General features: G+C 33.6%; 1 protein-coding gene and 1 long non-coding RNA gene across 9 annotated transcripts in view; one reads left to right on the top strand and one right to left on the bottom strand.

Moving 5' to 3' along the window:
- Positions 1-722: 722 nt before the first annotated feature.
- On the bottom strand, positions 723-18,117 carry ZRANB2 (zinc finger RANBP2-type containing 2). Of its 3 annotated transcripts, none has more exons than XM_040627129.1 (11): positions 17,982-18,117; positions 15,649-15,701; positions 15,449-15,557; positions 14,315-14,397; positions 9,704-9,780; positions 9,296-9,430; positions 7,968-8,137; positions 6,344-6,430; positions 4,243-4,401; positions 3,101-3,174; positions 723-2,566 (listed from the first exon to the last, which is right to left on the bottom strand). In XM_040627129.1, exons 1-10 carry the CDS (start codon positions 18,035-18,037, stop codon positions 3,141-3,143), a joined length of 963 nt encoding a protein of 320 aa, XP_040483063.1. In that variant the 5' UTR covers positions 18,038-18,117; the 3' UTR covers positions 723-2,566; positions 3,101-3,140. The 3 variants fall into 3 exon arrangements, 2 of the variants coding, with proteins under 2 accessions (XP_040483063.1, XP_008688942.2); XR_005834130.1 differs by having other exon boundaries at positions 2,474-2,566; positions 3,101-3,170; XM_008690720.2 differs by lacking the exon at positions 3,101-3,174.
- LOC103663012 overlaps positions 18,073-18,267 on the top strand; it is a 144,037-nt gene continuing 143,842 nt past the window's right edge. For all 6 annotated transcript variants that reach the window (XR_005834134.1, XR_005834132.1, XR_005834135.1 and 3 more), the window contains exon 1: positions 18,073-18,211. This is a non-coding gene — a long non-coding RNA (uncharacterized LOC103663012). The remainder of the gene's footprint in view (positions 18,212-18,267) is intronic.

Below are 18,267 nucleotides of genomic sequence, written 5' to 3'. Positions count from 1 at the left end.
TATTTATTCGACAGAGATAGAGACAGCCAGCGAGAGAGGGAACACAAGCAGGGGGAGTGGGAGAGGAAGAAGCAGGCTCATAGCGGAGGAGCCTGATGTGGGGCTCGATCCCATAACGCCGGGATCACGCCCTGAGCTGAAGGCAGACGCTTAACTGCTGTGCCACCCAGGTGCCCCAACTCCCTGCCTTCTTATCAACATCTACACACTGGCTGTGGAAGCCAGAATACAAAGGTAAGAGGGGAAACAAGACTTGTTTTACTTTTATAATTGTACCTAGAGATGGTCTTGTGTTTATAATTTGCCCTGAACTCAAACATTAGATATCATTCAAATAGTGTTTAGACAAAAGGATTCTAAATGAGAATTTAATTTAGCAGTTAAAGAGGACTGTTGTTCAGTGTTAAAAAGTCAAAGTTTTAAGTTAATTCAAGAAGCACAATATGGAGTGCTATTTTACCACATGAAATAAAGTGTGTGATGTTGTGGTAGGAAATATTCAACAAATCTGGGTTTTCTCCATTAAAAAGAAAGTCACAAAATTTTGAGTATCTAAGGTTATAGTTATAGTTGATCATGACTTTGGTATGTTTTAAACCAAGCATTCCTGTATAAACACAGGGTGATGTTATACAAAGGTAAATGAATATAAAAGAATTTAAAATGCACAATAAAAAGTAACAGGACTGTAATTAGCTTAAAAATGAACATTTACTCAGAGCTTAAAAATTCTAATTTATTTCTCACAAATGCCACTTGATGCTTGACTCACAGCTTTATTTACATTTGTCTACAGCATCATTTCCTCATGAAATGAACTAGTACAGCTTAGTTAAACCAAATGAAATCATAATCATCTGAATTGTCTGTAAACTATTAGCTAAATTTATAACCTTGCATTTGCTTAGTACAGCCAAAGTTTCAAATACAGAAAGCACAAGAATAAACCAATGGTAACATGTAGACTCTAGAAGATCATCTGGGCAATTTAGAAGGTGGACTTTCAAGAAGTCTGAGGCACAATTACAAGAGAGTAAAAGTTCTTGTGCAACCTACAGTAAACGTAGCAAAGAAAATTAAGACATACAAAAAAAACAAGGGGAAGTTCACTGTAAAAATATTATCAAAATACTTCTACATAAGATATTTTGCTTTCATCTTTAGATCAGTTGAGAAAAATCACTCATTTTAAAATAAAAAACAATTTTGTTTGGTCTGTCTACTAAACACCTTAAAACTTTAAAATTTTTAATTGCAGTAGACAATAATTTAAAATTAAGGAAAAAAACAGAAAGTGGGTACTGATCCCCATGACAAAAAAATCCCCAAGCGCACTGTCGATTTCCCTTAATATACTTACCTTGCATTGCCACTGAAGATACTGCTAAGAGAAACCTTTCTGTTTTTAAGCCAGAGGACAAAATGGAGCTCAAGTCACCAGATTTTAATTTTGAGAAATAAAACAAACTCTGAAGTATTTTAAGCCATAAGTAATTTTAAGTGAATAGGAACAGTATTTTCTGCGTGTCATGCAGAAATAAGCATTTGTTACTCAAAAGAAAATTTTATGCAGTGTTTGAACATCTCAAGGCAAATAAATATTCACCTAAATTCACAATCTCTCTGTTGGCCTTTCAACCAGAGAAATACACTTCTGAAGCTTTCTTCAATTTGTTCCTCATTAACAATGATTTAACTTTGCACTACCATATGTGATAATTGGGTTTTTAAAGGTTATCACAGAGCTTCTTAAAATATTAAAAGATAAACATTTTGAAATATATGTTTTTCTCATCAATAATACCAGTAAAAAGAGGAACTGGTTTTACACTTTTGTTCAAGCTCATTTGTCAGGCAAGGAGAAATGAATAACATCCCTTTCCTTCTGCAATTCACAAGATTTTTCTTCATTAAATGTGGTGGTACAAAAAGTAAAACTGAGTAAGAGAGAGACAAAGATTCTAAGGCACCCTCAGCATAGGGAATTTCAAAATATAAGTTTCCAGTTGGCCGTTTTTTATTTTTTCTGATAAGAATCACTTTGACATAGATTAAAATAAACAGGTTGACTCCTTTTCCCAGATTAATATAAACAGATTGTTTCCAACTACTTTACCACAGTCTTGCCTCCATGCCCAAAGTTCAGGCAAGCCTAGGTTATCCTGTCTTCAGTCAAGAGACAGTTCACATTCGGAAATGAAAAAAACAAGAGTTCAAATTAGGAAACGAAGTACTTTGTCATAGCTGAAATGGTTTTAAGTGAAGCAAATGGTTGTAAATAATGAATGATAAATAGAGCATCTATTTGGGGACATTATGGCTTAAAATACTATTTACTTTAAATTTCACAAATAAACACAGCTGTATTGTTCTGAAAAGCAATGAAAGGCATGCACCTCTACTAGCAGATTTAGCACTTCTGACCAAGTAAGACACCAACTTCTTAAAAAATATGCTTCATGCACTGTACTGATTTTTTTTTAAGATGTAAATTTTAATACATTATTTCTTTTTTGAACTTGAACGGGAACCAGATTGGGATGATCCAGAAGATGACCTGTGGTGCCTGTAAGACATAAGGACAAAGCAGATAATCTAGTAAGCTAGAGCTGGTTAACAAGCATTCATTCATAAGACTGCGAATATAATAAAAAATAAAACCTCGTTATGCTGGCAAAAAGAATAATTAAAATATAAGATACAAATGTATACACATAATCACTAACTAGTGTTTAGATGTTGGATGTGAGCCCAGTAATAGCATAACCGTAATTTAAAATCTCTATAATTTACAAGTATCTTCTCAAGATATAGCCACCTCTCAATTATTTAAGGTAATGAAGGAAAGCCTTGCAAAAATGTGTAAAATTACAGATAATATACAACAAAAGCATATAAACTTGGTAATGGAAGTGTGACTAAATCAATCCCTGTGATACACTGTAGTGTGTTAAGTCTACGTGTAAAACAAATACAGCAAGGCTTCTGTGTATATATTCATAAATAATTACATTTGGAAATCTAGGTCACATAAGATGATTGTACAATTAGTTATAGGGTTATATTCATGCAGCTAATATGAATAAGTCAATATATCAACCTGGGTAAAGTAGTGGTGTTCCGAGGGGTTGGCCCTGGGCTCAGGGTTGTTTAGTGTTTTCACCAATCACCTGGCTTATGGAATAGAGAACATGTTCATTAAGTTTAGATGACAACAAACTAGGGGGATTATATGTGGCTAAGATAAAAATTTGCAGAGTGGTAAGAAAGCACAGAATGAATTTCACTCAAGTACAGAGTAATTTTCTTACAAAGGAACAAATGCACAAAAACAACATTATAGTCGTGTGTAACCTTAATATCTAAACCTTAAAATGTGAAGCAAAATTAATCACTCTGTATAAGAAGGAATCATGAGGTAATCCTACCACTGAAACCAGCAATAATTAGATTCTACTTAATTCTTATTTTCGCAAGCTGAAAGGATATGGAAAATTTGCAAAGATTACAAAGGAAATCACTAAAATGCCTATATAATTAGACATTGAGAAAGTTAATGAAACTGAGTAATTAATTAGCCTGCTGCAGAAAAGGCTGACAAATGACACCTACACTCTCCAAATTTTAAAAATGTCAATATATTAAGGTGATCTAGTAAAGGTTTTTCTCTTAAAAAAAAAAAAAAGATTTGGACTGCAAAATGAAAAATGTATTAGCAACAAGAAAAATTTCCTTATATCCTCATAGATGAAGGGCACAAAACAATAATTGCTGTGGAAATGCATTTATACATATTTAAATGAGAAAAAGATTTCCAATGATCTAAAAGTCATTTTTTTTACTAGAGGCCCCAGAATTCTGATTTCTAATATTTAATGTAAAATTAATAACATAAATACATTTAAAAATCAACTTCTAAATTATTTCTACATACAGCCTCCGAATTACAATCTTAAAAGACAGAAATAACCGAGAGTTGGCTATAATAATCATATACGAAAATAAAAATTTAAACAATAAAATGACCGGATAGTGAAAGAGTGGTTTGATCTACAACTTTTCTAAGCAACCTGATCAAAGTACACAGGATAAACAAGTAATTAATGGTTTTGAAGTTCAAAGTTGAAAAGTGTAATTTAAAATTGGAACAAGGAGATAATGAAAATCTAATGCTTGACTAGGAAGTTTAATCTATTAAACACACTTAAGAACACCCATTCTTATTTCTACAGAAACCCAAACCTTTCAGGTGACCGTGATCTTGTTCGTCTTTTTTTGCGATCACCAGATGAAGAAGATCTAGAACGACTTCTCTTTCTGTTCCTCTCAGGAGATGATGATGAACTTGAGTAAGATCTTTTTCGTGGGGAAGAAGAGCCCCTGTGGGACCTGGAGCTGGATCTTCATTGATTGAGAAACAAATCAAACATTTCATTAAAAGAAGAAATGAGGCAGATCATTTAATTAACAGCTCCAAAAATAAACAGGATATAACAACTGAAAATTTTGTAAGAAGGAATACTTACTGCATACTCAACAGAAGACTTCTGGTTCAACCATGAAAACAATTCTATTTAAGTACAATTACTTTAATTTCATCTTTTTAACATTCTAAGTGTTCATCACTTATAATTAAAAATCAGCTTATTTCATTTTAAAGTATACATAAATAACAAAACCAAAAGGTAACTGCATTTGCATGGCTTTATATCTAGAAAACATCCTCCCATTTGGGAAACAAACTTGTATATCATACACAACTTCCCGAGGCAAATAAACAACAATTCCTTGAGGAATTATGCAACTTATTAGTTAAGTTGCTATACAAAAGGCAGGGATAGGGGACAGCAATGAGAAAGAACAGTAACTATTAAACTGCCAAATAATCAAAGAAAAATAAAACGAATTAACTTTAAAACTCTCATTTATATTAACAATCTTTATTTTTATGAAGGACTACTATTCATGAAGTATGAAGTGTTGACATTCACATGTTTCAGGTAGAAGTAAATGTGCAAATGTTTAAATGCAAATTTTCTTCATTTACATATTTTGGTTGAAGGAATTTAGCTCAAACTTCCCAAAAAATTCACCTTTGGGCTTAAAATAAAATCAGAAAGCCCAAAAGGAGAATTCTTTGGAAAGTTATAAGCAATGAAAAAAAAGTTTGGGAAGAACATGAAAGCTGTTCTGTAAATCTGAATTCTAGTACTTCCCAAAGGGAACTAGGATTTAAGGATCTTCACCTAAGAAGCACTCAAAAGATCTAAAACATTGATAATACATAATAACAATAAACTCACTTGCTCTCCATTTTGTATTGGCTTAATAAAAGCTTGCGTATCATTCTTTCTTCCTTTAGTGTTAAACTGCAATTGCCCTCTAATGCTACAGATTTGGCTCCACTAAGCAATTATTTTTACCAAAAAACTATCATTAACATCAGTGTGAATTTCCACACAAGTGGAATTTTAGTCGTTTTCTTATTCTTGTTAAATGCTTTAAATAAATGATCAATAAATCAACCTGAAGGGTAGCATATTTTGACCAAATTTAGGAATAAAACTTCAAGAAAATAAACACTAATGTTTCATTTGCTTATTCACAAATTGTTTCCCTATACAGGTTGGACTAAAAGCAAACTGAAGTTAACAGTAATGCTTACTTAAGACCACATCCTACCTAGATTAACCAACCATATATATGTATTTTTTAACCAACCATACTTCTTAATTTAGTTTGTAAAATTTAAGAGGAATGTTTGTTCTATATATAGTATTTATGTATAACATTTTATATTTATAATTCTATAATATTTTGTATAATATTACCAAAAAATAGAAATATGAAACATTCCAGAAACTTTATCCGATGTAAATGACAAAACAGTTTCTGTAAATACTGAAACAATTGCCCTACAAAACAAAATCTGTTTTGAGGCAAGGTTAATTCTCTTCCTTTTAAGAACATAGTAAACTTTCTCTTTGCATATCTCTAATTTTATTTGAACTATTATTGCAAATATGACTTTAATGTACTAGAGATCTGGTGATAAGACTTGGCTCCATCTTCCTACTTCATCACATTTTAGCTAGCACAAAAATAACAATCGTTGCATTATGCAAAATAGTGATCTTAATTCAATCATGGGAATGTCTTGGCACACTGCTGGCAATGGAAACATCTCATGGTGAGAAAATTAAGCTGAGGCAAGTGCATTAGTTTTCTAATGCTAAAATAAAATTGACAAGTAGAAGCAAAATAAGGAAAAAAGCAGCAACGCCTTCTGCAGCCTTTAAATATTTTTTCTCTCTGCTTTACAGAGAGATGCTACCTCATTCACCTTGATTTCGACCCACGAGATCTCGAACGTTCTCTGGAACTGGAACGAGATCTTGACTGCGAACTGGAAGAACTTCTTGAACGGGACCTGGAACAACATGGAAGGATTTTTTTTTCCAGGACCACTTAAATGAACTTTGTGAAATGAACACTGAAAGAAAAATATATATTAGAATTCATTTTCATATAAAAAGACAACTATCTGAGATATATATTTTCAAAACATAGTATTTTAAGGTAACTAAAACATTTTATTAAATATTTATGCCCAAACTTAAGCTATTTTTTTTTAAAAAAATCAACTATCACTTTCCAAGTTTGACTAAATTACTCCAAAAATCACTCAAAATTGTACAAACAAAAACACTAAGCATTATCTCACTTCATTAATACTGAATACTTTCTCTTCACAAATAATTTTTAAAGCAACCCAGGACTTACACATCCAGGCATACTGAATGCTGCTGTTTATAATTTAACTTCTCTGATAGATCTCTATCAACTTCCCTAATAAAATTCCTTCTGTTTCCTTAGTCTCTAGCTAGTATGACACTTTAAGTATGACGACATGTGTATGTTTGTTTAATTGCTGTTTTTCTGTCTACTCAAAGGTTAGAGAATTAAAGAGAAAATACATTAACAATCCTGTCATTGTCTTAGGTAATTATATTACTGAAAAATGATACAAGGGGAGATACAGCCCATTTAAATTTTAAAAATCACAAATGAAATAAAATTCACTTATTAACCTAATATATATCTTTAGTTTATCCCTTAAAATACCACTCTACAGAAAAAGATTACTATTATATTCACATCTTCAAATTACTATATTATCACTCCTGTAAGCTTTCAAGCTTTATAATACACAAACAAAAATTATCTAACTGTTAAGTACTCAATTAGCTAACACTTTTATCCCTAAATACCATTAAAATTCACGGCCTATGGCTTCGCTGCATCGTGAATAGAATTCTTCAAGGGAACACTGTCTTTATAAGGTACTGCTTTTGCTCACCTAAAATTTTCATTGTTGACTATGCAATCAGGTAACATTTATTGAAATTTTACATTACTAGCAAAATAATACTCAAGTACAACACCAACTAAATCCTCTTTTTCCTGGACATCTCAAAATCACGAGCATTAAGCCAACAGAACTAGTATGTCTGAATTTACTCCTTTATTCAAAATACCTCTATCAAAGTAAATTATTAAAACATTGTACATTAAGCAATGATTTAATTAGTATCTAGAAAATTTCTATACTAGACTTTAACATCATGAGTGTAAATATAATCTTCACTCAAAAGTTCCTAAATGTATACTACCTATTTAGATAATTATCACTATATGTAATGATTTAAATGAATTTTTAAAGTATTTAAAAAATGGCATGGTGTAAAAATGAACCAAGGAAGTTTCACATTAAAACTCTGCATTTCTGAAAATACTAGACAGTAACTTCACGGCACTAAGAAAAAATTATTTTGTAAATGTTGACCTGAATGAAATCTCTAAAATAAAAAGGAAAGCTTATTCAGTCAAGAAAATCAAAATTTATAAATAAAGAAGTTAGATACTGACATTTTGACTGGTGTTACCCTTGACCTGTACCCGTTTACCTGGACCTAGACCTTGAACTTGAGGGGGAGGATGAGCGTGATGACGATCGTGAATGTGAAGATCGAGACTTTGAGCGACTTCGTCTATTAGATTTCTTTTTATTACTATCTTCTTCTTCACTGGCATCAAGATTATATTTTGAGAGATCGGCATCATCTTCATCCTCATCCTAACAAAAATTTAGTCAATTATTTAGACATTTGTATATTAATGCTATCTACTAGGAATAATGAACTGTTCTGTGTACTGGACATCTCCATATGGATATATGGTATCATCTACATCTCGGCAAATTCTCAATCCTAAAACTTGCCTACTATATTCCTCATCTCAGCTAAACAGATTTGACCATCTCAGACATTTCATCGAAGAAAACCTAAAAGTCGTACTTATTTCTTCTTTTTCTGTCACAATGTATTACCAAGTAAGCTGTCAAGAATTTTCAATTTTACCCCTTAAAAGTCCGTGAATCCCTCTTCTTTATCTTAGTTCACAATTTTGCTCTTTTCTCCAGTACATTACAGTATAATCTTTCATGCAGTCTCCCTAACTCTAGAAATCCAGTCTGCCTCCCCAATATCTCAATATATTGATAGTCACCACTCTGAAATCTATCAGATTTGTTTGATCTCATTTGTTAAGCTTTAAAAATTGTTTCACACTGATTTGTTTAGTTGCATTTGAGGGCTTCTTATGATCAGACCTCAAGTGCACCCTTAATCTGGATGTATACATCAGGCCATAAAACTTTATACTCGACTCACAGAATAAATACCACCTGACCTGATGGTGGGGTTTGTCCCTCTCACCACATTCTCCCCTCTGCTCTAACCACATTGGTTTATATATGATTTTTTGATGTTGCTTGTTTCTTTCCTACTTAAATGACTTTTCTTTGCTGTTCTCTGCCTGAAAGTGCTCTGACCACAGCACTTGTGGCCAGCACCTAGTATCATACTATCATTCAAGGTCTCAGCTCAAATTTCATCTCCTCAGAAATCTCTCCATCCACTGAAAACAAAGTAGCTCTTCTCATGATGTTACCACATTTATCTTTACGATGCCATTGCTATCTAAATTATCTCGTTCATTTATATCTTTCCCCTCTAAAATTGAAGTTCCAGTAAAAGAAGGATGGCTCTGTCTCCATTATTATTGTATCTCCAAAGCCAGAATAGTGCTGGCCAGAGCGAAGCTCAAAATCTTTTTGAGAACAAATGAATACATAAAGCATATCTTCGCTACTGAACAAATATCGTTGAAAAGATTTGTGTTATATCATAGCTCAAATAAGACTAAGGGGAAGTAAGACAAAGAAATCATTTACCTCATCTAATTTATATTTAGAAAGATCTTCATCCTCATCCTCTTCTTCTCCCTCAGATTCTTTATCTTCAACTTCCTTTAAAATAGATGCAGGACCAACTGCCTTCCCTCTGTATTTTTTCTTTTTACGTCCAAACTAGAGAAAAAGTTTCATATTTCTGTCAGCTTAAAATGTTTTAAAATTACTATTTTTCTAAGAAATTACTTTTATATATTTAAGTCAATATTTTCAAGTTAATTGTAACAATTATATATTTAAGTTAGGACTTCTTAAAAAATGGTAGGCTACTTTAAAGGATACAAAGTATACTTAGAAAAAGAATATACATTTATTGTTCCTTTGCATTTAAGATATTTTTTAACATGTTTTCTAATTTGTGTTCAACCTGCATATTAATGTATAGCTTACCTCATCATATTCACCATCAGATTCTTCTCTTTCTATATATTCAACATTTTCTCTTTCATTAAAACCACCACCATAGCCTAAAAAGGGAGGGGCATAAACTGTTACCCTATGACAATTCACTGAAATAACGAAAACATGTCAAAATCACCTCCAAGCAATAGAGGAAAAGAAAAATCTCATCAATGACATTTGCCTTAGCTAATTAAATTACTAGCTTAAAAAAAGCATATTAAAAAAACATCACTACGGGGTGCCTGGGTGGTTCAGATGGTTAAGCATCTGCCTTCCGCTCAGGTCATGATCCCAGGGTCCTGGGATCGAGCCCCACATCGGGCTCCCTGCTTGGCGGGGAGCCTGCTTCTCCCTCTCCCTCTGCTGTTCTCCCTGCTTGTGCTCTCTCGCTCTGTCAAATAAATACATAAAATCTTAAAAAAAAAAAATCATTACAGAGAACCGTGTCAAAGTTAGATACTTTGGCTGAAAAAGCCCTGGTTGCTACATTTCTAGCTCTTCTCAATTTCAAAATGTCCTGTATGACTTAGAGTATGCATGGAATACATGGGTGGAAAACATCTCCTTAAATTCTATGCTATAACCAAGTTTTGAAACTAGTTTCTTTTGTACTTTATAATTCTTCTGGGAGGAGTGGGTTCAGTAAGAACTAAGAATCAAATTTCACTGATTACCAGTTGCAGACAGACTGTATTTTTCTGGTATGTTGAAATTTTGCTAGGTTAAAATGTAGTTAGGGTTTGGAATATTCCTAATTATATAAACAAATACGATGACATAATAAAGGACATCCAAATTGGTTTTAATACTATTTTTAATATATTGTTCAAAGTCACTCAGGTTCAGTGAAGTAGGCAGTAAATTTTTAAACTGAAAATACTCTATTAAAAAGTAATCAAGATCAGCAAACCACTATTCTTTGATGTCACAACGAACATCTACAATTGGACCGACAGTTTTTTGACACAGGCTGAAGAGAAACTGGAGTTAGTTTTAGAGAAAGAGAGTGAGATTTTGAATAAATCTCCCACTAAAAAAAAAATGGACATATGCAGGCAAGAGGAACATTACCTAACTACTACTGTGCATACTGCAGAGCAGTACCAGCACATAGAGGCAGTGATTCCAATTTAAGGATTTCATGAACGAGCAACACTAAATAAATTTATGAAACAAAGAAGTATTTTTAAAGAATTTAGGATATGTGGCTTTAAAATTACCAATCATGGGCATTTAAAAAAATGATCAATTACCGTATCATCATTTTATAAGACACACAAATAGAAGGGATTTAACTGTCCCAAGAAAATAATTTACTAAATTTAACTTTCTTAAAAAAAAAACATTAATCTTGTCTTCATTATAGTTTAAACCAGTGAAAACTGCAATTGTGTAGGTGCTTATCCCTCAAATACTTGCTTGTGATCCCTTTCCTCCTCCTCCTACCTTATTTCAGAGACAATATGGACTTCAATTATATTATACAAGAACTTTCTTTCGCTTCTGTACATGACATACACATGAAGAGGGTATTAAATACCATTAACAACTTTTCCTTAGTAAAATCTTGCCTCTAGCTTTTCAGAAATTAAATACAAAAAGAGAAACACAAATACAAATGAGTATATGCTGAACCTCAAGAAAACAGCTCATATTCAATGATAATTTTAGATTACAAATACTGTGGAAAGTTATAATCCACTATAGTTTCTTACCTCTAGATATATTTAATATTGTATCAATATGTCCTGAGATTAAGGTATGAGTAGTGTAAAACACAACAAATTTTAAAAGATAACTAAAAATAAAGATCTAAGCTTCAAAGTACTTAGAAGTAGGAGAAAAACAAAAAAAACTTTCACAGGATCTAGATGGAAAATAAGTCATTTTAAGTCATTTTAAGAGATGATTAATAATAAAGATCTAAATTCTAAAAACTTAAAAGGAGAAAATCTAAAACAAAAACAAAACAATCCACAGGATTTATATGGGAATTAATTCACATATAAAAAAAGGGAAGTGAACAAATATAATGCAATAGCATGATTATCTTCAGGTTAGCAGTACAGAAAAACACCTGATAAACTAGACTGTTTATATGTGGAAACATGTAAAAATATTAAAACAATTCTATTTAAAATCCAATAGTTGGGCTTCTAGAGTTCTTTGTTCACATTTAAGTAATTTGCAACTGAAAAATGACCTGGTAAATAAATTATTGCAGGATTTAAAAAATGAACTGTAATTCAGAAGTAATTTTGCATAGGTATGTACGTATAATTAATTTTTTTTAAGATTTTATTTGAGAATATGGGAAAGAGAGAGAACACGAACAGGGGTAGGGCAGAGGGAGAGGCAGACTCCCCACTGAGCAGGGAGCCCAATGTGGGGCTCGATTCCAGGACCCCAGGATCATGACCTGAGCTGAAGGCAGCCACTTAACTGACAGAGCCACCCAGGCACCCTGTATAATTACTTTAAAATGAATATCATAGCAAAGATAAAGCTAGTCTCATGTTCTCATACAGGCTACAGAAGAACAACTTAATTTTTGAAAACAAGGACATTACTGAAGTATAAACTATTCAAAACTAGGAGAATGGCTAAGTAAATTATTTGTATAATTATTTGAAGGGATAATGCAGAAGTCAGCAATCTTTCAGTAGCACATCAAGTTTTCTTTTACTCAAACTATCCCATACTTAGTAAATGTTTCCCAGAACCTCAGACTTCCTTATTAAAAATAGTGAAGAGACACTGGAGAGCAATGCTTAGGTTATTTTCACACCTTCAACTGTGACCAGCAAAGATAACTAGTTATAGCCAGAGAAGTGGGAAGGGGTCAAGACACCAGAATCACAGAAAAAAATACTGAGTAAAGGAAAAGTGATAAGACATCAAACTTTGAGGACTTTAGTTTCTCTTGCAATAGTGAAACTTTAAAGGAAGAGTCATAAAATAGGTCAGAGAATATGAATAGATATAAGGCTTTTTGGGAATACAATTTAAAAAACTGTTAAATGTTTTGGACTTTATCCTAAAAAAAGTTTTAAACCAATGAAGTTTTTACTTTGGAAAACAAAACAAAACATCTCTGGCTGCCAATGGGGTGAGCGGGGGGAGGGCACAGAGTATGTACAGATAACAACTAAGGGGCTATTTCTCCAAGACAAGATATAGTGGTATTCCTATCTAGGAAAGTGGTGGAAAATAATTTTGGGGGGAATAGAGGAGAAATGAAGGAGTTATTAAGCACATCTAGATTTCTGGCTTATGCAACAAGCATATGGTGGGTAGAACTAATCCTGAGAAAGAGATCACTAGAAGAGGGCCAGGTCCTGGGGGAAAATCATGAGTTCAGTTTGGATATAATAAGTTTGACATTTACATGACAATGTTGAATAGGCAGCTGAATATATATATATATATATATGGGTCAAAGAAATCTCAGCTGAAGACATACATCTGAGTATTATGGTGTGCCAAAGATTAAACTTAGGGCTTAGAAAAAAATGCCCAGAAAATAAAGAGCAAAGAAAGAAAACTTAGAGACTGGACCTTGAAGAAACTCAACAAACATTCTGTGGCCAGGCAGAAGATGATTAATCTAAGGACACAAACTACCAGAGGTATGGGGAGAAAAAAGATCAAAAAGATGAAACACATAATTCAGAGGTGAAGGCAGGGAAAAAAAGGGAGACTCTTATTAGAAGGCCCCAATCTACCCAATCAATACAAAGGCCAAGAATGAAAAGAGCAGGGTAAAATTTTTGAGGATTGAAAAAGAAAAAATATCTAGGAAATTAGACTATAATCTCACATGAGAGAACATTATTAAAAAAGGGGGGGGGGAATAAAACAAGAATTTCTGTGGGCAGTCTTGATGGCATAGGTCCAGATGATTCTGGAAGGGCTAATGGGTCTCATATCCCCAGAAACCACACAGTGGAAGCGGTCTGAAGTTCTCAAGGAAAGGAAAACAGGGAAGTAGTTTACTAAGTCTAAGTCTGACAATGATAACTATATATAGAAGGAAGCCTTTGATTATATGTTGTATGAATCACTACATGATAAAATCAGATTTGATGATGTGGTTGGGCTTATTGCTGATAACTGAAAAACTACATTCTATTAGGTAATTATTTTCATCTCACCACAGAGAACACACAGAGCCAATAGTAACCTATTACTTAGGCCAATGGTTACCAAACACCACCCAAATCACCTACAGATTTTTGGGACACACACCCAAAGAGCTTTCATAGTTCTACTTTGAAATCTGTTTTTAAAAAAGTTCCTCAAATGACACCAAGGCACAGCCAAATTTGAGTATTACTGCCTAACCTTTAGACAACTACCTTAAAAAGGTGCCTCTCTGCCCTTCCTAATGCCACTGTTTGTTAGCACAGGACTTATAAACTGGGATATTATTAAACAAAAGACTTTTTCGGGTATGAGAGAAAAATATCAAGATAAAAACCTAAGAGCAGAACAGCCAGAATCCTCAACTACTGTGCTCTTATAAGAGAATGTGATAGAACTGTCAATTAATTTTTAGTTATCTTAAAATCATTTAGTTAGAATTTGATTATATTTTACCTGTTCTTTCTTCTAACTTAGCATACTTTGGAGTATTACACATGTTACACTCTGATCTTCTGGCCCAATTCACATTACTGCATCTTTAGAAGAGAAAAATACCAAATTAATAGGCTATAATACAATGTAAGAAAAAAAGTAAATTTTTAGACATTCTAGAATTTTAAAATAAAAACTTGGATGAAATCACCACCATAAAGAAATGCTTAAGAACACCGCAAAGAAAATGTACCAGTAGGCTCACATTTTCTGAAGAGAAAATATGGATTCCAACAAGACTGAACTATCTAAGCAGAGAAGAAAAGCTATACAGTTTGAAGAGTGCCTTTGTAATTTTTTTCAAAAATGAAGCAAATAATACCTAGAGATTTTGATGCCTCAGGGGGAAAATTTGTTTTAAATTGAAGGTTTCACTAATTTTTCAGTCTCCAAACTCACCTCAAAGAACAGTAAAGTTATCCCTTCCAAATAAAGTTAAATTTTTTTTTTGAAGTGCAAGCACTGAATTTCACGGCATTTCAGATCAAGTGACTTAATCTGTTGGAGAATTCTCCAATATAAATTTAACATCTATAGGATCAGAAATTTATGTAAAACCCTCTTCTGATTCAGTCCTTTTTCATAGATGTGATTCATTTGCACAACAGAAAAGATGGAAGTTGGAAAAAATCTACACAGAACTTGAAAATCGAAAGTATTAAGAAAAACTACCTAACGAGATATAGTTATGGCAAACAACTTATGATTCTAAAACTACTTTGTAAACAGGCAAAATGAATTTTGCAGTGTATTTCGTATTAATGATGGAGGCTGAAAATTTTTGAGATTTTTCAATAATAGAAAGTAGGTTTTGGTAGTTTTAAACAGCCCTTTTTTCTGGAATGCAAGCTTACCTTAAGCATTCACTTACTAGTATACATAATCCATCACAATAAAAACGACTACTACCATTAAAAAAATAGAATTTAAAAAATCTTTATACTTCTCTATCAGACACAGACTAAACAATCAATGTATGTTTGATTTAAAGGTTTCCCTGGTTTGTCAATGTGACTAGTAAGAATTGGAAATATTGACAAATAGTGGCTAGACATATTATTATGGAAGAAAAAGTGGATAATTTAAAACACATACGTTTTGCACTGCCAGTCATTAGCACTAAAAAGGCCTCGGCTCTTTTCTGCAAGTGTCTTCCCTATTTCAGTACCCCCAGCTTTCATCATCTTAGCCTCAGTTGTTTTCTCTGAAAATAGGAAAATAATGCATTATGAATCTGGGGAAATTAAAAAGATGATCTGTATACAGTGGTAACAGAAGCTTTCTTAAATGCTTACCCCGACCACATCTATTACAGCTGGTTCTTCTGGCAAAGTTTACATTCCCACATCTGAAAATTAAAAAAAAAAAAAAAAAAAAAAAAAAGACATTATATAAATTTACAGAATTTTTAAAATTCTATATACACAATTTTTTAGCATGTCCTCACTATATACCTGCATCCAGAACTTCTAACACCATCTCAAATTACAAAACAAACAAAAACAAAAAAGCAGCCCCACCCCCAATCCTTGCAATTTAGGTTGAAAAAATATAATATTTAAAATCACAAGTCCAGGATAAGAAACCTCCAATCTTTCACTAACTGGTTATGTGATCCTGGTTAGTCATTTAGGATCTGTGTATTTCAGCGTTCTATTAGCACCTATCATCGATTATAACAAAATCCCCCTGGCAAATGACGTGAGATAGGACTCTACTTCAACAATTACTGTGAGGCACCGAGACTTAAAATAAAATGAAACAGCTTGAAAATAAATCCTAGTATAGAAAATAAGAAGACATATACAAAAAAGTATTAAGTATTATAAGAAATACATGATGCTAAAGATGGACCAAGGGGGAAAATAAAGATAAATCAGAGATGGCTTCATGGATCTTGACAAAATCATCTTTTTATAATGGAATCTAAGGAAAGAAGATAGATTATACTAACTAAAAATATAAATAGGTTCAGTAATTACAAGGAAATGGGAGTTTTCTGGGAGTATTTATCAAACTTCTGAAACCTAGTTGAAAAAAATAACAACCACAACCAATAAACTCAACACAGTGCAACACAGTATCACTTTATGTTTATATTCAGCAAACTTAATTAAAAACAAGAAAACTATCAGGTTCACTAACAGTGGTCTTAAAAGTGCATCTGTATAGAATCACATGCAAAGCTTAAATTTTTAAAAGTTGATTACTTTTCTTTTAGGTGTTATACTAGAATGAAATAAACGTGAATTATGAAATGGGCACTAACCTGAGCACACCATATAATTTTTATACCTTTTTTCCCCATAAAAAATATGCCTTATGACCCAAATAAGCATTGAAAATATATCATGAATATACAAACTGTAGAAATAATACTCTATTCACCTAATTGTAACGGAGTTGAATGTACTCTTAGACCTACTTCAAATATTTGCATTTGCTGTCATGACACCATCAAAGACACATCATTCCACAAGTAACCAACAACACAAAAATCACAAGTTGTTTAACTTTTGAAAGTTTTCAATAGTATCACTTACAGCAATGCTTATTCACAGCATATGAATTTGTTCTATTATATACTGTCAGGCAGACCTGACTCTTCAGATCATCCCAGTCTTTTTGCAAATAAGCCATCCATTTATTATGAAATAAACACAACAATACTTCATTTAAACTACTTAAAGTGTGGATAGAAGTCAAATGTTGGGGAAATATGGATTTAATGCCCTTTAAGGACAGTAAGTGATTTAACTTTTCTAAAACTGCTATCAACAGCTATCAATTAAGAGTATTCACATTTGGTATATTTCATTGCTCTACAATTTTTGGACAATTACTTTCCTTGTATTTCCAAATAGGTACATTTGACCACCCTTCAAAAGAATCTGGCACTTTAATAGAGCACACTGGCTTCAGCAACAATGTCAAAAAGCTCAGCCACTAAAACACGTGCTTCTCTGCTGCCACGAATCTCCAGGGCTGAGCAGGCAAAAACACAGGCCTCTCGCCTTTCGGCTCTAACGAGGCGAAAGGTTCAACTCTTGTGGCGAAATTAAAGATCAATAAAGAGAAAAAAATCAGAACTTCCTAAATCAAAGAAGGTTAGTGTTCAGGGGTGGGGGGCGTACGAACAGTAGGGAAGAAAGCTGAAATTAAAAACAAAACAAAACAAAAAAAAAAAACAAGGCAAATCATGAGAATCAAAAAGACGAGTTCAAGAAAGGAGCTTCCCGCGAACGAGAGTAAAGTTCTGCAGGAAAAAGTCACGTGGGGCATATCCAATAGCAAGCTGGCCTGGACTCTGGAGATTTCCTTATCGCTGAAACCCGGCCGAGGCGGGGGTGGGGTGTGGGGGCAAAAGGTAGGCTATCTCGCTCTCGAAAAAGAGGGGCTGCTTTGGAGAGACAATGTCGAGGAAACCTGGAAACATACTCAACACAAAGGCTCCCGAAAGAGCTCATCGAGAAGAGACTGGAGCCTCCTTCCCGCCTGGGAGCTGGCGGTTCGCCGCCTCAACCCGGCTTGAGGTACCGGAGACCGTAAAAACGGAAAACGCCGAGCGAACCTGGGAAAGCTTCCACTGATAAACCCTGCCCCAATTCGGGACCCTTCACGAACTCACTTTTTGTCAGGGCAAATCCAGTCACCGTCACTGACTCGGAAATTCTTGGTCGACATCTTGGACGCCGCCACCACAGCCACCCGCAGCTACGTCTTCGCAGGAGGAAGCGGGCTGGGGACTTTCGGCACTCTGGGGCTGTCCCCACGACGCCTGACTCCGACGCACCACTGCACCAGGGCTTGATAGTGAGGACACTCGGCCGGGATTGAATGTGAACGTTCTAGTCCAGAGTAAGATGCGTGTGCGATTGTTTCCTGGCCGAAAGAGTTATGGTGCAAATGTATTC

This window comes from Ursus maritimus, unplaced genomic scaffold (genome assembly GCF_017311325.1).
Source record: "Ursus maritimus isolate PB19 unplaced genomic scaffold, ASM1731132v1 scaffold_12, whole genome shotgun sequence".
Lineage (NCBI taxonomy): Eukaryota > Metazoa > Chordata > Mammalia > Carnivora > Ursidae > Ursus > Ursus maritimus.
The sequence above is the reverse complement of the archived record's forward strand: the minus strand, read 5'-3'. Positions and strand labels throughout refer to the sequence as shown.